General features: G+C 42.6%; 1 protein-coding gene across 6 annotated transcripts in view; it reads right to left on the bottom strand.

Moving 5' to 3' along the window:
* Positions 1-26,863, bottom strand: part of EBF2 (EBF transcription factor 2) — a 191,462-nt gene that overhangs the window by 48,388 nt on the left and 116,211 nt on the right. For all 6 annotated transcript variants that reach the window (XM_060013592.1, XM_060013590.1, XM_060013587.1 and 3 more), the window contains one exon: positions 8,035-8,116. In XM_060013592.1, the coding sequence (XP_059869575.1) occupies positions 8,035-8,116 (82 nt within the window). The remainder of the gene's footprint in view (positions 1-8,034; positions 8,117-26,863) is intronic.

Below are 26,863 nucleotides of genomic sequence, written 5' to 3' on the forward strand. Positions count from 1 at the left end.
GGGATGGTTATGGCCCAGGGCAGTATTTCACTAGCAAACATTTTGAGGCTCACAGCGGAGCCTTAACACATTCGATGCCGTTCTTGATCTGGCTGGGCCATTCTCTTTCACCAAACTCTGTCCCTAGGGACCTCGTGAATCCCCTGTCATGCATCAAAACCCAGGAGCACGTAGGCCCCATAAGCAGCTTAAGAATCTATGCACTGTTATTGTGAAACTAAGAAAGCTTTGCCTTCCAGGAAGTTCTGCATCTGATGGTCCTGGAAAATGTTCAAGGGTAGGTTTTAGTGCCCAAATTGGAGTTTCTTAAAATGTTGGAGCATTTAGGGTTTGCTTCCACCTAACTGAAATCTGACATATCCTTTCCCAAGGGTTATATAGGCAACTACCTGCTTTTGTGTTTCTCCTTTTCTCCCACAAATAATTCAAAACACAGTTCCTGTGTGAGTTGGTCAAAATTCTTAAACCCCGATTCTTGTCCCCATGTGAGATGCCAAAAGTAGGGGGTGATGGGGGTGGGCAGAAGGGTATACTGTCCAACAGGCAAGAGCTTGAAGTTACCCACAGAAAGATTTTCCCAAGCTTAAAGCATTAGACTGGGCAAAAGATCCTCAGACCTTCAGAGGTTTTCTTCTGACTCCAAGTAGGTAATTACTATTTCTTGACTTGGACTCGCTGGTTTGTGCTATCAGCAGATAATGGACCCACCTGTGGATCAGAGAAGCCATGAGTCAAGTGCTTTTCATTCTGTGCTTTAAAAGTGGGGCTCAGGAGCCCGGCAACCTTCACACGGTGGGTGAGATCACAGAGCACCTGGGGTGGCTCTTGAACTGAGAGACTTGAACTGAAGAAACCTGCAGGCAGCTGGAACTGTATTAAATCTTTACCATTTGGAGTTAATTTAAACTCTCGTTTCCCTCTTCACGGGTGTGAGAGAAATAGTCACCATTTTTTCTTTTATTTAAGGAAAATAGATGGTGATGCCATTAAAATGTTTCATATAAGAGCTGGGGTTTAAGAAGTCATACGGGTTTGTTGGATGGAGCCTGGCCGTGTTCCAAGGCATGAGTAGCCCTGCCCTTTGCTCTCACATCATTTAGTCAAATAGACGAATGGCCGCCACCCAGCTGTGTGGACTAGGGGCCCTGCCGGCCACGTGAACTTCTCCGTTGTTTTTGTGCAGTGGTTGCATCCAGCACGTTGCAGTAACAGGCTGTAGGCCTCCCACATTATCCAACTACCCTGATGACGTCAGTCCGTCCTCACACGCCTCACTTCGTTTCTCCATTCTGATGGAGGAGATCTTGGTGTCTTCCCACCACCGTGCATGTCTGCTTTCTTCCTCAGAGGTCTGCGAGACCTGCTAGGCGTGTCCTTGCAAAGCACCAACCCCTCCCTCCCCTCCTCCGGGACCCCCTCGGAAAGCCCTTCTAGCAGGCCCCTCCTGGGGTTGTACACAGATCCCTATAATCAAACAGGAATCAATTCAGCACTGATGTCTCTCCCAACCTGACCCTGGAAATGACTTTTCTTTCACCTGAAAGAATGTATGCACCCCTCCACACCTCTTGAATTCTTATCTTTTGAAGCAAAGGATGGCAAGAACTGTTGCTGTATCTCTATTCTCTCCCTGACATAGCTATATAACAAAATGATGGCTTTGGTGGACCTCATCTAAAAAGGGAATCATTAGGGGTGAACTTGAGACACCCGAGAGTCACTCAGAAAAGTTCAGCAAATGCTAGGAAGAATCTTTATCCCAATAACAAGAAAGCTACACGTTAGAATGAAGGAATTCATTTAAAATGATTCTAGGGTTGGAGATGCAAGGCACCTGCTACCAACTCCAGAAAGAGTAATGTAGCAGTCGGTGCCGCCCATGGGATGGGAAATACTGCAGGCTTCTACAGTGGTCGGGTCTGTTTAAAACAGAGTCCTTTTGAGGCAGGGCGGGGTGGGGGAATTGGTAAGGCCTCTAAGCTTCCCAGTCTCAAGTACGTGATCTGCTGACACGTGTCCTATTATAGCTGATGCTGTGGAAAACTCTGAAAGCTATTGGGAAGAGCATCCACACTTGCTATTATTACGATGGCAGGTAGCACTGGGCTCCCATACCATCTGGACTTGGCCACACCGCTGAGTCCCAGCAGGCAATACAAGGACAACTGGCACTAGGGCCCCTGTGCTTCCAGTCAGTTCACTTGAAGACCTCAGAGAAGCAGAGCTAAGCTACGTAAATCACTCATTTATCTCACTTTCCTTGTCTCCCCGCTAGGATGTAAGTCCCACAAGGGTGAGGAATGTTCTCTGTTTTGCTTGCTGATATATCTGCAGCACCTAGGATAGTGCTTGGCTCACAGAATTTCCTCGATAGTATTGGTGGGTGAATGAATCAATGAATGAGGGCATCTGTGTTTTCACTCTGACTTGGAGCAGACCCAGCCAGCCTGTCTATGAGAGTGAACTGGCAACAAAAGCCCTGATTGTTGTCAACTTCTGCTGTGTTTCAGGATTTGAATGTGGGTAATGACAACATGCCTGACTCTTCCAAGAAAGTGGCTTGATTTTCTCCTGGATTTTCCAACTGTCTGCTCTCCACCCACGATGCAGAGAAATGAAGAACGGGGTACGTTATGTCTTAACAGGCCTGTCAGCTTAAACTATACATAAATTTCTTTTCCTTGCCTTCACCGCGCTGTTAATCTGCGTGTTTCAACTAATTGTTCCATTTCAAGGAGGGCAGAAGTGATTTTCTTCCTTAATGGTCCATGGATTCAGATACTTTGGGGGCCCTTTTCTTATTTTCCTTCCTCCCTTTCTCCCTCCCTCCCTCCCTTTCTTCCTTCCTTCCTATCTTTTCCCTTTCTTTCTCTTAAAAATTCATTTAATAGGGCTTCCCTGGTGGCACAGTGGTTAAGAATCCACCTGCCAATGCAGGGGACACGGGTTGGAGCCCTGGTCTGGGAAGATCCCACATGCCGCGGAGCAACTAAGCCCGCGAGCCACAACTACTGAGCATGCGCTCTAGAGCCCGCGAGCCACAACTACTGAGCCCATGCGCCGCAACTACTGAAGCCCGCGCACCTAGAGCCCGTGCTCGGCAACAAGAGAAGCCACCGCGATGGGAAGCCCGCGCACCGCAACAAAGAGTAGCCCCTGCTCTCTGCAACTAGAGAAAGCCCGCATGCAGCAACGAAGACCCACGCAGCCATAAATAAATAAATAAATTCATTTAAAAACTTCATTTAATAATGAATTTTTTGAGCTCCACAGAGTGACTGGCATTGGGGAGAAATACAAAAATAAATAAAACATACAGATTATCCTCAAGTAGCACACAGGCTATTAGACAAATAATAATTGGAAGACAATGTGAGCAATGGCAGAGTAGAAGCCTGTAGAGAAGTATGTTGGCCAACAGGTCTGCCAGAAAATGCCTCACTAAAGAGGTGACACTCAGGTGTAGGCTTGAAGCATGAGCAGAAGTCACAGACTGGTGAGGAGTGAAGGGTTCCCAGGCAGAGGGGCGAACATGTGAGAAGGTTCCAGGCGATATTCCGTGGAATAGAAATCAGTGAGGTGTGCCTGGTGGGTGGGGGAATGTATGGAAGCGTCAGGAGGGGCGCATGGCAGAAGCCCTGCCTGGTACGAAGCTACTTCTCAGCCATGCCTTCTAAAATCTGAGCTTTTGTCCATGGACAGGAGATATTTATAACCTACTTGAAGCAGAGGAGGGACATGTTCTAAAAGATCACTTTGGCAGCCGTGCTGAGGATGCGTTAGACAAGGAAGGAGGAGAGGCAAGGGCCTATCGCAGTTTTTCAGGAGAGAGAGGTGGATTTTACAGATACTTAGCAGGAAGGTACAGATCAGGGAGGAAGCACTGAGTTCTGCTGTGAGCGTGTGCTCACTAGTCATCCAGGGGAAGATGCCCAGGAGGGAGGCAGAGCTGGGTGTCTGCAGCTCCAGAGAAGGGGGAGGTCTGAGGATGTGGATCCCGGGGCAGGTGGTCTTTACAGCCAAGAGAACGGGAAGACCACCAGGATGAGTCCTAAGTGGACAGGTCCCCATCGTAAGGGTTAAGTTACATGGAGGGAGCCCATTGGGTGTTAGATGAATTTCATCTCTTTAGATCAAGGGTCCGTGGAATTCTCAGAGACGTCTTAAGAGGTCTTGGAACCCCTGAAATTTTAAGCAAAACTTTGTTGAAATGTAGCCTTTTACTGGGACAAAACTACAGCTCATACCAAATTCTCAAAGGGGTCTGAGCCCCCCCGCAAAAAGGGTTAAAACCCTTGCATTTCGATAAATATTTTATATGCCCATGTTACTTAGGACTTGAACTGAATGAAAGAGAGGTTTGGTTCAGATTGGAAAATAAGTTTGATATAATGGTTTTATTCTCATTTGATCATTTCTGGAAAAAGAATTTAGGTTCCACCGATGTTTGGGGGATAGTGGAAAGAGAAGGGGTGAGAGAGGAGAGAGAGTTTGGCTGGATTCATGATTTGGTTAGAAATATTTTGTATTTTTATCCTGCTCAGATCAAATCTCCACACAAAAACAAAACAAAACAAATCAAAAAACTTCAGATTAAATCTACGTTTGATCATACAACAAAAGTAGAGAATCGAAGTTATTTGTCCATATGGTTTAAAATTATCTCATTTGTCATTCTGAATGATATATACGTATATTCTAGGAATTCCTAAGCTATCATTCCTTTATTTATTTTATTTTTTTTAACATCTTTATTGGGGTATAATTGCTTTACAATGGTGTGTTAGTTTCTGCTTTATAACAAAGTGAATCAGTTATACATATACATATGTTCCCATATCTCTTCCCTCTTGCGTCTCCCTCCCTCCCACCCTCCCTATACCATTCCTTTAGATCACTCTCATGATTATCTACCATCTCTGGTTTTGTTTCATACTTTGAACTTGATCCAAACTTTTCACTTGACCATTACAGCACATAGTCAAGCCTTTCTCCACGTAAAAGATCTTTCATGGAAGGCTATACTTGTCATAGAATCTGAGTACGGTATAAAAATTGTCAATTCTTTTGTGAATCAAAGGATACTGTGAAGAAAGTGAAAAGCCAGTGATAGAATGAGAAAAATATTTGCAAATCACTTATCTGATAAGAGCCTAGTATTCCGAATATATAAAGACCTCTTACAACTCAACAATAAAAAAGTAAACCAATTTGAGAATAGGCAAAAGATTTGAATAGAGATTTCTCCAGAGAAGATCCACAAATGGCCAAAAAGTACATGAAAAGATGCTCAAATCATTAGTCATTAGGGAAAGACAAATCAAAGCCATAATGAGATACCACTTCACACTTACGGGATGGCTAGGATTTTTTCTTTTTAAACAGGAAATAACAAGTAGTGGAAAAGATATGGAGAAATTGGGACCCTCACACATTAGTGATGGGAATGTAAAATGGTGCAGCCACTGTGGAAAATAGCTTGGCAGTTCCTCAAAAAGTTAAATCTGGAGTTACCATACGACCCAAAAATTCTACTCTTAGGTATATACTCAAGATATCAAAAACATGTTCACAAAATAACTTGTACATAAATGTTCGTAACAGCATGATTTATAAAAGCCAGAAAGTAGAAACAACCCAAATGTCCATCAACTGATGTACAGATAAACAAAATGTGGTATATTCTTACAATGGAATATTATTCAGCCATAAAAAAAAGAAATACTGACACATGCTACAATATGGATGGACCTTGAAAACATTATGCTAAGTGAAAGAAACCAGACACAAAAGGCCACATGTTGTATCATTCCATTTACAGGAAATGTCCAGAATAGACATATCTGTAGAGACGGAAAGTAGATTAGTGGTTGTCAGTGGGTGGACAGAAAAGGGAATTGGGAAGTATGGGGTTTCTTTCTGGGATGACGGAAATGTTCTGGAATGATATGGTGGTAATTGTTGCACAACACTGTGAATATACTAAAAGTCACTGGATCACACACTTTAAAATGGTCTAAATGATGAATATATGAATTTTATCTCAATAAAAAAATGCAAAAAAATTTTTTCCAGTTGACTTTAGCCCTACCCCAGAAATAAGACAGTCCTAGAATCCACAAACTTAAAAAAAAAAAATCTTTTCCCTCGTCTTTGCAAAAGTCAAGTACATTCACATAGGATGAGAATTCCTTGTATTTTGAAATGAACAATATTTATTCTAACCCTGTTAAAAAATTCAGGCACATTAAAAATTTCACTTAGTAAATAACCGGAGAAGTAGAGGAAATATTACGTGCATCTGCTTAGTGAATACATTTCTAAAATTTGGGATAAATAAAATAAAATAAATAAAATGACAAGGCATTCTATTTAAAGCCTCCTAGAACTGTCTTCTCAAATTTAAAACCCTTTGGAAGGGATGATAGAGAATAAGGGGGGATAGGAATCTAAGGTGCTAGCTTCTTTCCCTGCCTCTTGTTTCTTCCAGACGTGAAAGCTAAGCTTTGGTCATCTGGGCACTTTGGAATTCTTTTGAATTTCACTCTGGTTTTGGACTGAAATTATTTATGTTTCTGTTTGGAACACTGAGTACCATAAGCTTCCACTATGCACAATGTTCCTGCTTGACCCCCCCCCCCAAGAAAATCATTTCATTTCTATTGGTCTTCTTATCATGCAGCAGGGGAAGAGTCTGCAGGATGGAGAGCTGTGGTTTAACTTGTTCAGGCGAGGCTCGTATTAGTGCTACACAGCAAACAAAAAAAAAATGTCCCGGTCGCAGCAAGATAGTTTGATACCCATGATGCGGTGAAAAAACATGACAGGAATTTTTGTTTTTCAAGGTCGTGCTCACTGGCCTTGCATGTACCCATCTCTCCTATTAACTCTTTCATGACTCTGCTGCTAAACCACAGAAGCTCTTTGAGCAAAAGGCAGGAGCAGCTACATCCTTTGTGGGACCCAGTGTAAGATGAATATGTGCGGCCCCTTGTTCAGAAATTATTCAGAATTTAGAAAAAGGCAACAGCAAGGCATAACCCTAGCATCTGCACACGGTGCAAACCCAGGGTCCGGTGGAAAGAGTTGGATCCGACACATCCTCCTGGCTCGGGGTTGCACCACCTCCTTCCCGTGATTAGAGGCGAGTTACTTCAACTCCCAGAACCTCACTTTCCCCACCTAAAACGTGAGGCTAATAATCCCCATCTCTCACGTTGCTGCCAGGATTTTTTTTTTTTAAATCTCAAGCCTGAATCATATTGTTTAACATGTTTTCCATTCTTCTATGGGGAAAGGAGCGGGAGGTATTTCAATGGGGCGTGAGTGGCAGGAAAGCCATTTGGTGGATTAAATGTGGGTCCTTCAAAGATGAAGGAAGGGGGCCAAGAGGGGCTGCTTTCCTCGCATCTCCAACCTGACACACTTTGCCTCGCTCTGGGTTTTTATTAGCTTGTATCCCCAGTACATCAGTGGCAGGGGTGATGAAACTGGTGGCAGATTTAACCCAGGCAGCTGGGTTACTGTCCCGTGGGTCTTGTTGTCATGCTGAGATCTTAAAGTGACCACGGCTGCTTGGTCTGCTGCTCTCCCAGACACTCGGAGAGAGACCACTGAATAGTTAATCGGTGGCAAAGGAAAGGAAGAGGCTGTTGCTTGCAGAAAGCACAGAGAAGCTGCTTTGAAAAATCCCAAGGTGGCCGAGTATCAAGAACGCTGTTCCTGCTTGTGGGCAGCTGTGTGTGCGAAGGGCAGCCTGAGGGCTTAAAATCAAATCTCCAGCCTGGGTTGGTGCCCCTCCCCTGGGGCCCTGGCAATGCAGGCAGAAGGCCTTAAACACTACAATATGAAGAAACCCTCAGTCCTATCTGAAGAGGGCGGTCATTTACAGTTATCTTTTTTGCTGTTAGCGGCATCCGTGAATAATGTTTTCTAAGGGGGAAAAAAAAAAAAGAAAGGAAAAGAAAAAAAGAGTGCTAAGGAGAAAGAAAACAGGATGACTTATTTACCAGGAAAGAACGGCAGGCCCCTTACCTGAAACCTTCTCATGTCCCTTGGGTTTCCTGCTGTTTTCAAACAATTCTGATTGCACTTGAGGAAAAATTTTAAAAAGAATCTGTGAAGAGAAAGCAAGGTGTTACCTTTTTAAGTAAACATGTTTTAGGAGAGACTATATATGCATTATATTAGATTGGATTGGAAAGTGATTGGATTTCAGGTCTGGGGAATTTCAGCCAGCCCTGCCTGTGAAGGAACGTAGCTGACCCACTGCAGTTCGCAAATTTGGATGTTTTTGGTCCCAAGTTGGCTCCATCACTGTTGAGGGCTGCGAAGTGGCTCACAAGCTGGGCTCTGGTTTGTACACCCGCCCCCGAGTGGCTAGGGCATGCTCTCTCCAAAAAAGAGAGACAGAGACAGAGAGAGAGAAAAGAAGAAAAAAAGGCTTCACAAGCAGCAGTGACTCCTGCTGTACAAAATTAGCTTGCTCCAGAGGGTTAAAAGTGGCATGACTGAGCCCAGAATCCCAGGGTTCGTCACGTATGTGGCTTTCCGCTGGCCACACACATCTTCATGCACACATGCCTCACACGTTAACCCTCACACACAAAGGGGGCCTGATATTTTCAACTGGTGGATATAAAATCAGAAAATAATGTTACTGTCCAAAGACAGTCAGTCTGTGCAGGTATATGCTGGGGGTTTTATGATTAATAACAAGTGTGAATGTCCTTTCAGACCCTCTATAGATTATCCAGAAATATACAAAGGCACAGAATAATGGTCTGAGGTTATCACTTGTAAGACATATTTTTAAGCCAATATTCTCCTAGATAACCTTTTTTGTGCACTTTTAAAATTGGGCTTCTTTGATCAGATGAGTACAGAAACCAAGAAAAATGGCAGAAGTGGTCTTTTCAGCCATTTACCTATTTAATGTTTGGAATGTTGTTTCGAAATACAATAAGTTTTTCATTTATTTCACTTGCAGAGTCCTTTTCCTTAAAAAAAAAAAAAAAAAAAAAAAAACCAGCTTTTGCAGCGTTAAAGTCCCAGGTGAGCAAGGCCTATTTCCCTTTCTGTTACTATGACAACGAAATTTTACCGCAGTCCCAAAGTCCCTTCAGAACTCTACCATCCACGCCTTGAATTAGAACTTTAAAGGAAAAGATATACATTTTTTCCCCAGGATTTACCAACAAAAATAAGTAGAAATCAACAATGCTTCCAAAAATTCTATTTTAAAGCAACGGTTGGTGAGATGCCGTCGTGGTGGCCTTCTGTTTATTTTTATTTCTTTAACAATCACACGAAAGAATTAGAGAGCACGCCAATTAATTGTATTTAGCACTTAAAAAAAGAAAACCTGATGGGGAGATAAACAGTAAATGATGAAAGAGGAGAGAAGAGGAATTGCCCTTTCAGAGCATTTTCTCTAGATTTGCTAAAAATATTTGGCCAAGTGTTCCTGACCCCTATCTATAAATAAGGTTGGGTGTGAATCTGGAAAGAATAGCTAAATGCTTCTTTTCATAAGTTTATAGCATCTGCTTTTCACTTCTCTCTTTGCATCCTTACTGGGGGGTGGGGGTGGGGGCTAAGCATTGCTTCCTGGGCCATGAAGGTGTCCAGGGCCTTTATCCGAGGTACCAGGCAGAGAACAACAAGGCAGAAGCACTCCTTGCTGCTTTATGCGGCGTTCACATTCACAGGCTGCCCCTGCTTTCGAAAGTGCAGGGGGCCGTCTGTCCAGAGCAGCCGGAGCGCGTTAGAAAGGAGAGCTGCTTGTATTTAAGAACAGATTGGTCAAAATTCAAACATTTTCTTTCTTAAGGCAAAGCATTCTTTCACTTGTGCCTTCCTAGCGGGGGTCACCTACAGCAACTTAAAATGCCTGGAGACGCTCTCACAAAAGACTTAAAACTGGCCTTTTCCTCACTTGGGTCTCTTTCCAAACAATAACCCCTGCCCTCACACCACCTTTGCCCTCCAACACCCGCCCCTCCCCCATGAGTGATTTACATCTTTTCCCCTGCTAAAACCAAATTTTCTTTTTCTCACAAATTCCTTGGTTTTGGGCAAGTTTTAGCACAACTGGACTCCTTAGAAAGCATTCTGTGTGTTATACTTCCCCTCACCTACCCACCCCCCTCACCTTCTCAAAAATGTACCTGTTGAAAACATTAATGTTCATGAAGGCATTATTATATGAATGGTATGAAAGTGCAAAGGAGATAAATGTTTACACAAAATCAAATTGATTTAGGGGAAGAAGGGGCCCGCTGAAAGGCTTTATTCATTTTAAATTACGACCCTTAACAGTTCTTTGGCTAGAAAACACCCAGTGTTGACTCTTTTGCGGGCCTGGGGTCTGAGTTTGGAACCTACCCAGCCCCCTGCACACTAAGGATATAACATCCTGTTCACAAAGGGGAAGCGAGGGGTGGAGGAGGGAGGGAGGAGGGGGAGAGAGAAAGAAAATTCTCTTACATTGTATAGTACTTTCTAAAAGAAGGCGTAGCTACTTCTAAATGGCTAGCACCAGAAATTATGACCTGCGTATTTTAGATGTGGACCTAGAAATCAATTTAAAGGAATTCTGGGGCTTACTGACATCTCCATTTTTTTTCTCTTCCTTTTACTGATGTCTCCCACTTTCCTCCCCTTCAGCCCCTCCACCCTCTATGCTCAGGGGCTTGGTACAGAACCCTCTACTAACCATCCCATCCATTAACCACAGGGTAACTTGCAGGGAATAAATCTCCTGGGTCTAGATCCCTCTGAAGCCTGGAAAATGTCAGCTCTCTCCACTCAGCAACGGGAAACTAAAATGAATTACAAGGTTCAGCCCAAATGTGCGGAGACTCATCAGGATGGAAGTTGTAATTTTCACTTTCTCCAAACAGTGTTGATTCCAGAAATATTCTAACCACTTAGCATGGTACACTCTACAAGGCTTCTGATCTCATCCCTTAAGAGTGAATGCTAACGGCGCCAGGTATGTCCTTGTTTTATTAGAGAAAGAGGAATAGAGAGTGGGGTCCAAATCTGAATTCAAGCCCTCAGCTTTCACTCTGGTTCCTGGGTCAAGTGAGGCAACAGAACAGACCCAAAGGCAGTCCTTCACTGCACTGATATCTATTAAATGCTGACAGCGTACTAGTCTTGACCTGCTGCCAACTAACTATGTAACCAAGTTACTTTGCTCCTCTAGGCCTCAGTTTCTTTGACTGTTAAAAGGAAGGTTTCACTGGATTATCTCTAGGGTTTCTTCCAACCTTATTATTCTATGATTGCAAAGAAAAATGTAGAGTTGGCAACCCTCCAGAAATGGGGACACTGGAAGAAGAAACCACTGGAAACAAAAGTCTGTGACTTACTGAAGTCCAAGTGGGGGTGTGTGCGGGGGGCTTCTGAAAGAGAGAACAAACCCCCCGATCGAAGAATAAGCGAGGACAGCTGATGGGTGGAAAGTGGGGCATCTTGGCTGATGCCTTGGCCAGAGCTGGTGGGACCCAGAGGATGATGGGCCGGTTGTTGAGCGAGAGGCACCACTCTCTTAGGATCCTTTCTCTGTGCTTCAGCAGCAGGAGAAGGTAGCTCAGGAATATCACAGATCAGAGCCATCTCTGTCCCTGCTTACCATCCTGTGTGGTCCAGAAGCTGAAGGGTACAGGGGTCACCGAGTGCGGGAAAGAAGGTTTGCCAAAGGTCAGCTCCATGCCACACTCTGAGCTATGTGCTTGATATCCAACGCCTCATTTATTTCTCACAACTGTACGAGTGACGAACCCTCTCACAGCTAGGAAAAACAAAGGCGCCAAGAATTTAAGAAATTTGGCCCAAGATCACACCACTTGTCAGCGGCAGAAAGGAGGATTTGAACCTGGGTCTTTCTGGCAGCAAGTTCCACCGGGCGTTCTGTGTTTCCTGCACCAATTACACTGTCGTGATGGTTGCACAACTCTCTCAGTATAGTAAAAGCCATTGAATGATACGCTGTGAATGGGTGAACTTTATAGTATGTACACTACATCTCAATATAACTGTTTAAAAAGAAACTTCAGAAAACATAGTCTGAAAAAAATCAAAAACAACCCCCAAAAACCCATGAAGGATTCTGGTTTCTTGGCGAGGGAGAGAGAGGACTGTAGTATCCCAAAAGGAAAACATGAGGTCAAAGATAGTTGGCGTGGAAGGAAATCCTTACCACTGAAACCCCCTGATGAATTCATTCATGTACTCATTTGGCCGATTATTAAGTGTGGAGTATGAAAGGATCAGCAGAATGGCAAACAAGATGGACAAAATCTTGCCCTCATGGAGCACACAACCAAACTATTTGAAAAATGCTTCTTCAGTTTCTGAGATGAGCCTGGAGACCCCTGAATACGGGTCTGAATAAGATCCCAGAGGATTACCTAGTACCCAAGAAATCTCTTCTCCTCCTAATCTCTGGAATATTAGAACACTCGGCATTGTTCAAGAACACAAAAGCTCCTAGGTGGCTCTAGACATGTCCTGAGCCCACCCCAAATAAAAACTGAGACTCAAACTAGATGTACAAGTAGGGTGCAGAGTTCAGGTCCAGTGGTGGGGTCAGTGGGGAATCTCTAAATCACAGGAAGGGTAACTACTTTATATTCATGCCAGACTTCGAGATTATAGCCAATGATCTAGTACAAAACGCAGTGTACTATTTCTCCAGAATTGTGGAAGAAGCCATTCAATTGACCTCCAATTAGAAGCCCAAGATCTAGCGCCTTCTAAAAAATTATAATACAGAAAATCTTTTGGAAAGCACTGTGGAAGGCACAGAGTCTTCTTTCAAGAAAAAAATTAGATAGGAGTGTATATCAAAAGAATGTGAACTTGGCACTAGTAACAGCTACTGTTATGCAGAGCCATACTCTATGCAAAATAACATGTAAAGTACCTTTCACTTTGAAATTTCATTCCTTATTCCCTTAAAAAAAATTCTACTTCCATCTACCCTGGAAACAGCTTCTGTGATGACATGGCCACATCTTATACCCCATGGAGATGGGAACATCCCCACACTCTCCAAGGGCCAAGAACGGGGATGCTGTATCTGGTTCTCTTTCTGCCACAACGGCCATATATGCAGGTTGGATCACTAAAGGCTGAGCCATATATAGAGTTGATAAACCATGTAGGTGCTTAAAGGTCTATGTCTATTGATTTTTGAGGAAGACACATTTCATCTGGATTAACTGCTAAACCTCCTTTTCCAGAGTTCAATAAATTAAAATCTAATTGCCTTCCACTGTTCGTGCATACTTCTGAAAAGAAAATAATCCTTTCTCTTAGAACACTCTCTCATATCATTTGTGAGAACTACCAAATGTTGGGATGGGCTGAATCATAAAATCATATTTGAAAGAAATGGGCAGTTACCTCTCTTCTCCCAGGATTCTTTCAAGCTTACAGTCTTTACGGGCAGAGGGAGAAGCCGTGTTGGATGGTCACATCCATGGGGCCATTTTCTTACTCTTAAGAATAGCCTTCATGGCAGCTCACTCTGCTTGAGATGGTAGGAAAACCCCTAAGTGATCGGTTTCCACTTGAGACCAGTGTAAAACACAAAGATAATGTCCTAGCTTTAATCTAGGTCTTAATTGTAACATCTTCTTTGAACCTTCTGACAATAGAGGGAACACGTTTTCCTCCCCCCCAAAGCCGCCAACAGAATCCAAATTCAGACAGCCCAAATAAGGAGAAGGACAGCAGTGGGCCCCGGCCTTGGCCAGAAGATGACGTGCCCTTGATCAATCTGTGGATTGTTGAGGTGGCAGCCCAAGGTTAGAAAGGGCCCTGAAGCTCTTAAGGACTTGTGAAGACTCTCACTCAAGTCCACAAAAAAGAACAGACTGTGGGAGGTCAAACTTCGAGTTGGCTCTTGCTACACCCCCCCCCAAAAAAAACGTGACAATGGGACATCTGAGAATGCTTGCTACCTGCAATCTGCTTGGTACGATGGCAGTTGGTACAAAGACCCAAGAAGATCCATGGAAAGAGGAGATAATTTAAACGTTTTGACTGACTGGTTTATTTAAGCTTAAATCAGATACTCATTTTTATAAGCTGATTTTCCATGCAATCCACTTATTTAAATGACTCCTTCAAATGTAAATATAGGTACACAAACAGAGTAAGTACAGCATCTTTCCTCTCTACAGACATTCCTAAAGGGTTGTATTACCACAGAAGCTTATTCACCTGCACGATTCCAATGAAAGCCCATTTCAGATCTGAAAGATTTAAGTTTACAGAAAATTTTTAAGGAATATATTTTCTTACTTCTGATTACATTCAATCCCTCTAACTCCCCTTGGCTCAAAGTCTAATTATGATAATGATGATAATAATAAATAAATAGCCCCTATTCATTGACTTCATATTATTAGCCATGTATGGTTTCATTTAATCGCCCCAACTCTGAGAGTAGGAGAAATAACATCTCCATTTTACAGAGGAGATAATCAAGACTCATAAAGGTTAGATTACTTGCCCAAAGTCAAACAGCTAGTAAGTGGAAGAGCCCAGAGTGGACCTCAGGTTTGTCTGACTCAGGAAAACATGGTTAAGGTGGGAGCTTGGCCAAGTTTCTTCTGAAGGAAAAGATGGAACATGTTGCCAAGCAGCTCTTTTTTTCAGGAGACCAGTGAGTGCCTCATGGATGTACACAGGGGATCATGTCGCTGTCTACATCTTACTCTCTGTAAATAAAAATGGGGTCACTCCTCACGTTACAAGACAAAACAAGCAAACCAACAACAATGTCTATCATTCCTATCAGGGACTGTGTTCTCTAGAAGTTCTGTGGCTGTATTGGATTCTGCAGAGGAAGATAAGCAAGTCTATCAGATACTTGGAAAACAAGACACCTCAAGAACCCACATGGTCTCAAGAGGGCATGGCCCACATGGCTGTAGTCTCTACAAGAAGAGTGTAAGACGTTGCTTGAGTGGATGAGGAAGATGCAAGGTCATTCGTCCATCAAGACTATGGAGGGAAAAAAAGCTGGAAGTCAAAAGTGTAACAATAAGAAGTTGAATTAAGTCTTGGAAAATTTTTTTGAGACTAAGTCACCAAAGCTAAAATTTGAAAGCATTACCCAGGGGACGGAGGGGAGTCTGCTACACTGGAGATTTTTAAATAGACCAGCAAGCGAATTCCTTTGAAGGCAGATAATTTCAGTCCATGTGACACCTCACTGGGTGGTGTCCCTATCAAGCCATTTCCAGATGATGTCAAGGCTTTTGTAGTTATTATTATTGTTGTTGTTGTTGCTTAATATTTCAACAGGGACCTTCAGTGTCATCCTCTGTAACATGACCTCGTAGGCCGGTAGTGAGGATTAGTTATCCATGCAAAGTCTTTGGGTAAATGCCTGGTAATGTCACCACTCGCTACGCCCCCCTCCCCCGAATTGACCCTTCTCCCCCCACCACACTTTAAAATGGCCCATTTTCCAAACAGAACTATACCAGAGGGGACTTGCCACAAATTCAAACCTGGTTCTCTCTGCACTGTTTATCTCTCCAGTACTGGTATATACTCCACTTGAAGAACTTCCCTTAATTTTTAGGGAGAGGTACTTTAAAAAAAAAAAAAAGGAAAGAAAAAACCCATGTAATTAATCCATTACAACAGATTGTAGGAGAAGCACAACAACAAAAAGATGGTAGGTCAAAAATCCTCATCACGGTTGCCAGTAAACTATGGTCAGGCAAAAGAATTCAGAGCCTCGTACACCCGCTAACTGGCAGTGGGCCCCACCGAATCATTTTCTGTTCAGCATTCACTCCAATTACAAGCTCCTGGAAGTGGCATTTCAGTTTGGCAATAGACCCTTCGTTACCAAACACCAAATCCTGAGTGGGATCTGCTGTGCTCATTTAGGTACCAGAAGGCAGCGACTTCCCCCACTGTGTAATTCTGATTCCATAGCCCCAGATTTCATTTCCAAGTCATTTCATGATTTCTTCCGAAGTGAGGGTCTCCCAAGCTCAAGTGGCAAGGCATTGACCGTAAACAGCCACCGAGGTGCAAAAACAGGGGCTACTTTGATTCTCCACTTATTTCTGACTAGCGACGCACTACAGTTTCTGAGGACCTGGTGTTATATGTTGGGATTTTTTTTTTCTTCTGTATTCAGACATGTCTTCACTCTCCTGAATTCCATCACTTGGCACCAGGAAGCTTGTAGGGAAAAAATTCTCTAAGGAAAAGTCCTTGTTTTTGCACTCAGATGAAAATCTGACACCACTAAGGAAAATAATAATTGAACTCTTTGGGCTTGAATTGGAATGAAACACAACACTAAGAGCATGTTTGTAATTCCAACTGTTCTCATAAAATGTCTTTGGAGGGCTCTTTGCAACGCGCACGGTTCCATCTTTTCCTCTTTTTGTTGTTGTTTTTAACACGAATCCTCTTCTTTGCCCTATCCTTTCCTCTCCCTTCTCACCAAGAAAGAAAAAAGACTGAGCAAAACTGAACATGCTGCAGACTGACTTCAGAAAACGTCTTGCAGTTAGACTTCAGAATTAGTTTACGAATCTATTTCCCTTTCTGATTCCATGACTACTCGGGTGAAGGAGAGAAATGAAGTTATTAGCCAGCCATCAGCTTAATGGGTCCTTACTATCCTATTTCCTTAGTGCCCCTTCTCCCCTTCTGCAGCCTTCCCCTCCCCCTCCCGCCTTTCTGCCCTCCCCGTGAAGCTCATCTATGCTAGGCTGAGCAGTGAACACCAATTACACCAAGAGCCCTTTGCTGCTGCCTGGTCTGCTGGTTTTACTGTTTTGCCAGATGGTTGAGGCCAATGTGTAAAACTCTCTACCCTACCATTAATTCATAACTCGGTAATAACTTTCCCACGGCTCTAGGAAATTGAAATGAAGTGCAAATGTGAATATTTGGAAAGGGAATCAGGGTTGGACAACTATTTTACACCTGACAGAATAGATACCAGTCAGACAAAAAGATGCCCCTCTTTACACAGGCTGGAGCGTTACTTTCCCGAAACCAAGGCCAACTGACTCCATATGCGATATTGGATAATGTAGCAGACCAAGCTCAGAGTTGGGGTTCCTCCTATTCTCGCCTTCGCTCTGCAGTTTCCAGCTTTATACCTATTGCACCTATGGGTCCATTCACTAATGACCTTGAGTGTGAGCATCTATGTAATATTATATTCTGATGACAGAATTATAGATTAGCAGATATGAGTGCATTCTCTTGCTAAGACAGGACACCATCTAATGTTTGTTAGCATCATTAAACTAAAACTGACTTTTCACCTGCTCCCATACCATATGCAGCTGCAAATTTTTAAATTAAACTATGAAGCCATGCATAAATTTACATATATTACAGACTAGCCTCTCCATTTAACATGCAAATGTACTCCAATGTTTCAGAACACCTTCTGTCGCTAATTAATTTGCTGAATTATAATTAGACTAATCCTGCATAATTAATAAGCACAGATTTTTTTTTTAATTTGTAAGCAGCTTGAGGAGATCATTCACTTCCTTCTATAAACTGCTAAGTAAGTGTTAAAAAAAATCTGGAAAGAACATGTGTGAAAAGGTATGTTTGATGTCGCATACAAACTCAAACTAGCGTGGAAGATGCAGAAGTCAGTACTGATAAAGGTACACATTTGAAGCCAACATTCAAACAATCAAAAAAAATCACATTCAGAGGATGGGGACTAATTCTCCCTTTGTCTCCTTGTATATAGTGTTTTATTCTTTGCCTTCTATCCATCGGCTCTTCCAAGATCACAGAGGCGGGAGAGGATTAAAGTAACCGTATGTTGTATTAGGAGAGATAATGATATTAACACTCCACTGTATATCAAAACACTCTGTGCATGCTGGGTGCTTATAAGCCCCTTTGATGGTATTTGGAATCATTTTCATTTTGGCTGCCAAACACACCCGAGATCCATCTAGTGGAAACAATTAAGTTCCATTAGTACTGTATCCATTTGGTAATGATTACAATGAAGGGTCCCTCTTTAATGCTGAAGAGTAGAGTCTCAAAGAAATGTAGGCATCTGTGCACTTGAAAACATGAGACCATACAGTTTTACAACCAAGCATGAAGCTTAATTTTGACCCCTAAAATAAACCAGGATCAGGAGAGCTCAAGGTATGGGTAGATGACCAGTTAGAAAATTCGAAGCAAGGTGGGAATCTAGAAGGCCAAGGTATGCTTAATAGATAGCCACATAAATTGAGATTCTAGAAAGACAAAGTGGGAAATGTGTGTTCTGGCAGGGAAGTTATTAAACCTTCAAAGAGAAATCGAATTTTAGAGAAAACAGAGAGGTCCTCGGCCCTTCCACTCAGCGAATTCACTAATATCAGCGGCCAAAAGATTGTTAGGCCAAAAGGATGGAGCCACCTGAAATGAGCTTGGCTTTCTATCATTGCAATTTCATTTTTTATAGTGACTCTATACACAATAGAAACGTCTTCTGAAGAATGGGAAACAATATACACTAATGATGAAAAATGTGAAAGAGAAGTTAAGGAAACACTCCCATTTACCATTGCAAAAAAAAGAATAAAATATCTAGGAATAAACCGACCTAAGGAGACAAAAGACCTGTATGCAGAAAACTATAAGACACTGATGACAGAAATTAAAGATGATACAGACAGATGGAGAGATATACCATGTTCTTGGATTGGAAGAATCAATACTGTGAAAGTGACTTTACTACCCAAAGCAATCTACAGAATCAGTGCAATCCCTATCAAACTACCAAGGGCATTTTTCACAGAACTAGAACAAAAAATTTCACAATTTGTATGGAAACACAAAAGACCCCGAATAGCCAAAGCAATCTTGAGAAAGAAAAATGGAGCCGGAGGAATCAGGCTCCCGGACTTCAGACTATACAACAAAGCTACAGTAATCAAGACAGTATGGTACTGGCACAAAAAACAGAAATATAGATCAATGAAACAGGATGGAAAGCCCAGAGATAAACCCACACACATATGGTCACCTTATTTTTGATAAAGGAGGCAAGAATATACTATGGAGAAAAGACAGCCTCTTCAGTAAGTGGTGCTGGGAAAACTGGGCAGCTACATGTAAAAGAATGAAATTAGAACACTGCCTAACACCATACACAAAAATAAACTCAAAATGGATTAAACACCTAAATATAAGGCCAGACACTATAAAACTCTTCGAGGAAAACATAGACAGAATACTCTATGACATAAATCACAGCAAGATCCTTTTTGACCCACCTCCTAGAGAAATGGAAATAAAAACAAAAAGAAACAAATGGGACCTAATGAAACGTAAAAGCTTTTGCACAGCAAAGGAAACCATAAACAAGATGAAAAGACAACCCTTAGAATGGGAGAAAATATTTGCAAATGAAGCAACTGACAAAGGATTAATCTCCAAAATTTACAAGCAGCTCATACAGCTCAATATCAAAAAAACAAACAACCCAATCCAAAAATGGTCAGAAGATCTAAATACACATTTCTCCAAAGAAGATATACAGATGGCCAACAAACACATGAAAGGATGCTCAACATCACTAATCATTAGAGAAATGCAAATCAAAACTACAATGAGGTATCACCTCACACGGATCAGAATGGCCATCATCAAAAAATCTACAAACAATAAGTCCTGGAGATGGTGTGGAGAAAAGGGAACCCTCTTCCACTGTTGGTGGGAATGTAAATTGATACAGCCACTATGGAGAACAGTACGGAGGTTCCTTAAAAACCTAAAAACAGAACTACCATATGACCCAGCAATCCCACTACTGGGCACGTACCCTGAGAAAAACATAATTCAAAAAGAGTCATGTACCACAATGTTCATTGCAGCTCTGTTTACAATAGCCAGGACACAGAAGCAACGTAAGTGTCCATCAACAGATGAATGGATAAAGAAGATGTGGCCCATATATACAATGGAATATTACTCAGCCATAAAAAGAAACGAAATTGAGTTATTTGTAGTGAGGTGGACGGACCTAGAGTCTGTCATACAGAGTGAAGTAAGTCAGAAAGAGAAAAATAAATACTGTATGCTAACACATATATATGGAATCTAAAAAAAAAAAAAAAAAGGTTCTGAAGAACCTAGGGGCAGGACAGGAATAAAGATGCAGACATAGAGAATGGACTTGAGGACATGGGGAGGGGGAAGGGTAAGCTGGGATGAAGTGAGAGCGTGGCATGGACATATATACACTACCAAATGTAAAATAGATATCTAGTGGGAAGCAGCTGCATAGCACAGAGAGATCAGCTCGGTGCTTTGTGACCACCTAGAGGGGTGGGATAGAGAGGGTGGGAGGGAGGGGATATGGGGATATATGTATATGTATAGCTGATTCACTTTGTTATAAATCTGAAACTAACACACCAGTGTAAAGCAATTATACTCCGATAAAGATGTTTAAAAAAAAAGAATGAGAAACAATTTTCCCAGGTTCATTACCAAACCAAGTGTATCTTCTTCCTTACTAGCCAGCCAACATTTCTTTGCTTTTTTTTTTTTTTTTTTTTGGACAAAGCTAAGACATAAGCTAGCTTGAGACTTGAGAAGAAAGTTTAAAAGTGCACTGATCCCTCAGAGGCCCGTGGCCACATCCAGGAGCAGATGCCGGGGGCTAAATGGAGGGGCTGCTTCTGCTTCTGCCCTGAGATGCATTTATTAGACTCCCCTCCTCCTTATCCGGAAGGAGGACCCAGAACAGCTACCTCCTGGGGCTAGTGCAATGACTAACCAGAGTGAGAAGAATATTTTGAAAGCACCTGGAAAAAGCTGCTGCAATTTTTCTGAGCGAAGCAATGTTATTACTTGGATAGTTTGGACACATAAGACATTTGGACCGTTCTTCTGATCCAAACCATAGCCTTTGCCGTTGGTCCCCATCTGAAGAGATTAAATGGTTCAGGAAGATTTTTAAAAGCCTAAAAGAAAGGGAGCTTTCTGTGCCTTTCTGAGTTACTCAGAAGGAACATAACAACAGCTGGAATAATAATATTAATAAGAGGCTAAAATTATTTCCTTTCCAAAAAATATACGAATGGCAGTGGAAATCCTTAATAATCTCTTCACCTTTCAAGAAAAATCATTTTAATGTATTGTGCTTGTCTTTCAGACTCCCCATACCCCATTGTGAGTGGTTATAAGAGGAAATTTGGTTGCTCGGTAGTCGGGAACATGTGCGGGTCTCTTTTTCTAAAGCCAAAAAGTGTTTAATGGTTAAACTCAGAGTGAAAGGAAGGGTCTCCCCACTTCCTACCGTCATGTGTTGGACCGAGCATCCTACCGACTCTCTGGGGAGCATCTTAGAGGTGGAAAGAGGCAGACAGGTCCCCCGGTCAAAATCCCTGTATTGACAGGCAGGTGGTTTGGTTTTGGCGTTTGGGGGGTATTTTCTTCAGCTTTGCCCAGTCAATTTATAACTATGTACCAGTGGGAGCGAGCAAAGGGGAAACAATTGTGATCCACGTATAGTTAGCTTTTGAGAAATTCCTGACAAGTTCTTAGGGGGAAAGAGAAATTACTTAGGGGCATTTAAACACAAAGGTGTAAAACAATTAGCTCACAGACCCACATCTCCAGCTGGCGGGTTTTTCCCCTCACAGATATATTCCAGGAAATTTCTCTAAATTAATTTTTTTGGCAGGAGGATTTTCCTCCACGAACATCATTCTAGTTTGTGCTTGTGATTCATTCTCTCTCTTTCCCTTTCTCTTCTCTCTCTTCCCAGTTTCCAAATTCAGGATGGCGTGTTATGGTTTTTAAGGGCTTCATCAAAGTTTACAGCAGGGTCAGGGGAGAGCTGAGTTGGGAAGAAAGGGTGACTGCAGAAAAGAAACCAAGATGAGAATTACATCAAAGCTCCATTTCATCTGAAGAGTATGACGGCTCGCCTCCACTCCAGCCATGAAGACCCACATTCACAGCTAATGTAACCTTCATGCCAAAAAAAGGGAAAAAGAAAGAACGTGTAACCTGACAGGTAGCAGGTGGTACATATGGAATTATCATTGGCTATTAACACCAGGTTGGATATCATATTAGCCACTTTCAGACTGCATTTGCCAAACCCACATAAAAATATAAAACCAGGTATTTCAATATTCTGTCGCTCCCTTACCAAAACAGATTTCCTTATATTACTCATAGTGGAGTCAGCCGGCTTTCATTAGAATTTTTTTAACTTTTTTTTCCTTAAAGGAAGAACTAAACCTAGTTGACAGAAAAGAGAAACTGGGACAAAAATCAGGTCAAGAATTTGATACAAAAGACATTCAGATAAAGCTAATAATATTCCAGAGTGTTGTTAGTTGAGCAGACTATGATTACATTCGTCTAATCTCAACCCAAGCCCTATATAATCTACGTGAGGTTCCAGGAATCAGAAAAAAAATTTCCATTTTTTTTTCATTCAAACTTTGTTGATTCTAAGTCCTCTATTCACTCTGTGGGATGTGACTAACTTTTTGGAGGTTTCCAAATCTTAGTACCAAAAAATGAAACCTTTCTTTTAGCTGCCTTTAAGAGATTTTTACTTGTTCCCCTTTTCTTCATTGTCTGGAATACAATTGCATTTTGTATTAACTCTGGTCATCTCAGAAAGACCACTAACTAGTCGGTTTTCATTCTGCCCATGAGTAGAGAACCAGAATCTCTCCTTTCATTTTCTCTTTCAAAAAACTAAGGCTCTGGCGAAAAGTCTCATGATGGAGCCAGAAACCATCGAGACCCCAGCCTCTCCACGGGGAACAGAAGCGGTCCCTGGGCACTTTTCCTGGGCCATCCCACATTTCTAACCTTTCTCTTCCATACCATAGGATCAGTAGGCTGGATTACCAAAACAGGACATGAAACTGAACCACTTTATTTCAAAAATGGAGGCTAGGCATAAAGCCCCATTTGAGCTATTGGGATTTCTCACCCCAGGTTCAAAAGGAGGCTAGATGTGAATGGGGCAGATTCATGTGATGCCCCTAAGTCAGCCCCAGTTTGCTTAAAACAAGACCCTGAGTTCATTTTCAGGGTTCAAAAGTCCTCGACTGAGCCTCGCCAAATTCCAGCTGTCCAAAGAAGTCACAACTGATGAGACTTTATCTTTTTTTTAAACCTGGTTTTATGTTACTTGGTGTTGTACAAGTCCAGACCATTTCTAAAGATTGAAGTTGATCTTTGATACTTATTCCTACCCTTCATTAAATGAGATCTGTTCTTAAAGCCTGCTGCAGTACATAGTGTATTCACTTGAGACCATATAATCAGGATGACTCTAATAAAGAAAACTGTTCCTGAGAAACCGACTGTGAGGGTATTTGATATCTACAAAGATCCTAAACTTTAAAATAGTTCAACTGCTCATTTCCTCTGCCAGAACACATAGCGTTATTGCGTCAACACGCACACACATGCGCACACGAGACAGGGTAGCACAGAAAAAGATAAACGTTGCATCTAGTCCCTAAAACTCAGTTGCAACTCTCAGTGCTATTGGCTTTCTCTCCCTCCAAAATGCCTTTGAAAGAAGTTCTCATAAGCCAAAAGAACCACCGCAAGTTCTTTTCAGGATGAGGCAGAGAATTAAATAAATGACTAAAATTTTAAGATCTTGAGGGGAAAGGAAGACCTGGAAAAACAACATGCTCAGTATCAGATAATCTGCAAAAACCCGAGACTGGGTTTTACCCAAATGAGCCTTCCCTGCCCTAGACGTTGGAGTTGGGTTCATGGTCTCTCCCCACTCAGTGGACAACGGAACACAGCCATTAACGGAAAAAAAAATAAAATAAAAGACTTCCTCTGGGGAGTCAAACAGCTGACCGGGGAGTCAAACAGCTGACCTGGAAGTAAAACATCTCAGACCTTCACTCAGAGGCCACAGAGCCTGTTCGGCTTTCTCAGCGAGCACAGGACTGGGTCCAGGAGCATGGGAAAGCGATGGCCACAGCTCCCTGGGGAAGACGCACAGAAGGTCGCGCGGCCAGGCTGGGAGAAAGGCAGCTCCTGCAGCCCAGTAGTGGCTGACTCGGACACCAGCAACCCAATGCCAGCTTCTGCCTGTCGAACCCATGGTCAGGACGGCCACCCCCAGAAACGGCCCAGGAAAGCCTCTGGCCCAGCACAATCCCAGGGAAGTCATCTTGTCCCATGCATGAGTCGGAATGTATTGGCTGTTCATTTGACCTGAATTGAAGTTAAAAGTCCTCCACCCCTCCCGTTAGAATCCTGCCTTGAAATACAGCAGAACCAGAGAAATCAGGCCCATTTCTTTCACCAGCCCTCAGCTTGCCAAGGTGATTACAGCAAAGCCACACTGAACAAACAGCTAGGCATCTAGTCCGCGTCTAAAGTTCTTTATTTTTTAAGAAAAAGAAAAACGAAAAGAAAAGGAGATTTCACCACTCCTGGTGTGACACGCCTGCTTCAGATATTTTTTTAATAATACAGGTTTTTGAGCTGATCAAAATGTGTTCCCATCTCTCTGCTTTGTTATCTAAGGTCTTGAGTTGGAGGTGAGGGGGGCATTTTTAGTTCAAGTCCCATATAAGTCAGAATGAAAGGCCCAGTGAAGTCTAACTCATGGTCCTTCACAGTTTGTCCTAATCTTCTATGATTTTGTTAGGAATATATTCTATCTTGGGGCTGGCCAAGATTATAATAATGCCTTTTTTGGTGAACAAAACTAGGCAGATTGACTTTTATATTACAATTTAGAAAAACAACAACAAAAAATAAAACAAGAGATAAAGTAGTTCGTGGACCAATTTTGTTCTTAACTCTTTTAACCTGGGCTTCACCCTTCTCCGAATCAGATGACTCACTGAAAAGTGAAGATAAATGTCATCTCCGTTCCACGTGATCTATGAAACTAATCCCCCATGTTTATGTTAATACCGATCACGTAACATAGGATGCAGTCTGACCTACAGGATAAAACAGAAGAGGGAGGAGAACATGTTCAATCACTGTCTGTACTGCCGACAATATTTTCACCTCTCTGTGTTTCACTTGCCTATCTCGCCCCTTGTACACGTTCCCTCACGTCTTCCCTGTTAAATTGGGCAATACCTCTGAGAGATGCTGCGAGAATTACTGAGGTGCTTTGGGAAACAACTTAAAACACCTTTTAGAACTTTCCTGTAAAACAGCGATATCGTTCCTACCACAGCATCGGTCTTCTGGTGAAGAACCAGAACACATTGAGCAAACTGTCCTTCTCCTCAGTAAAAAAAACGATCCCACGCAGGCGCCCTCCCCCCAAAGTGTTCCGTTTATTTCCTGAAAATAAATTACACGGAAGGAGGGCACGACGTCTAGTAATTAAGTCGCCACGTGAAGAAGGGATCAACGCTTACACTTTAGGGGTTAAACCCAGAGCCGATGACTTCGGGAAGGAATTCATGTTCTGTGTTCAGCTGTAAAATAAACTGGGAGCTCTGTGTTTGGTGTCTGAAACATCTTTCGAAACACGAAATCAATTTAATATCAATAATTGCTAGATAGATGCTCGATTCAATGAACCAACGCAGACAGCTTTGTTCACAGAGAAAACAGGGCCAAATGGTTTTCATTAGCATGACTAATCCTGAAGTTGCGTGGTTCGATAGTCAGACGTCTAAGCATGAATTCTGACTCTTGCGATATAGAGTTTGGCACAAGACATTACGCATCCAGCTATCCGACTCCTTTAACATACAGGCTGGATGTCAGAAAAGCAAGGTGACATTTAAAGCACCTGTATCAACTACAACGGTGCCCACTGGAGCTCGGTAAGATACCAGGTGCATGGAAAATAAGGAACTTGCCCTTCAATGCGGGGCTGAGGCTTTTCCCAGACCTGTTTCTGAGGTGCTCTGGAAACACCTGCTTTGCCCTTGGGGGGACAATCTTAACAGTGGTTTCAAAAACCAGTCCTGTTTTCAGAGCTCTCCAGCAGCCCTGTAATGCCGGCATTTTCCTGTTGTGATTACAGGACCAAACGGGGCCCCGTCACGTGGAGAGCTGGTAGCATTTTCACCTCAGCCCCTGAGAATATTTCCGTTTTTTGGAAATTCGGACATATCTCTTCTCCTTGTAACGCTCTCGATTGTGAAAAGTTATGACAAATTTTATCCCTAAACCACCTGTGAATGTCAGAATCTCTCTCAGGCTTAACTGGAAAAGAATGGGCTTTGCAGGAGAGCAGGGGTGTATAAAAAGAGCCAAGGAAGGTCAGCAGAGTGACTGGTGAGGGTGGAAGCTGGGGGACTGTCAGGGCCTGGGCTCCACCAAGGACTCTGGGCCCTGGTACAGGGTGTCATGTGGACATGTGCAGTGCTGGCAGAGCACTTGGGACCTTGCAGAAGGTACCCTGTGCACGTTGTCATTTGTCTCTAATCCCCAGGTGCAGCCACTCGCCCTTGACCCACCGTGACATTACTCCAGCTAGTCCTTGTGACAACACTTCATCAGTTGCCTTTTGAAGTGTGTATGTGTGTGTGTGTGTCTGTGTGTGTGTGTGTGTCTGTGTGTCTGTGTGTCTGTGTGTGTGTGTGTGTGTGGACTGCCAGAAACACAGAATAGCTCTTCGGGGCCGCCAAACCTCTGCTCAAGTCTCCTTTGGAGGTCTGCGGGAGCCTTGGGTCTGAGCAGCTGCCTCTGAGTCACGATGGGCCTTGGGGCCCCAAATCCCTTCATAGGCCATCTGGGGAAAGGGAGAGAGAACTCAGCTTTTCATTTCCATGATACAAAAGAAGATTTTTTTTTAAAGCCCTTATAACCTATGTGGGGAATGCATTGAAAAGTCAAGCATGATTAT

This window comes from Delphinus delphis, chromosome 6 (assembly GCF_949987515.2).
Source record: "Delphinus delphis chromosome 6, mDelDel1.2, whole genome shotgun sequence".
In the NCBI taxonomy this organism is placed as follows: domain Eukaryota; kingdom Metazoa; phylum Chordata; class Mammalia; order Artiodactyla; family Delphinidae; genus Delphinus; species Delphinus delphis.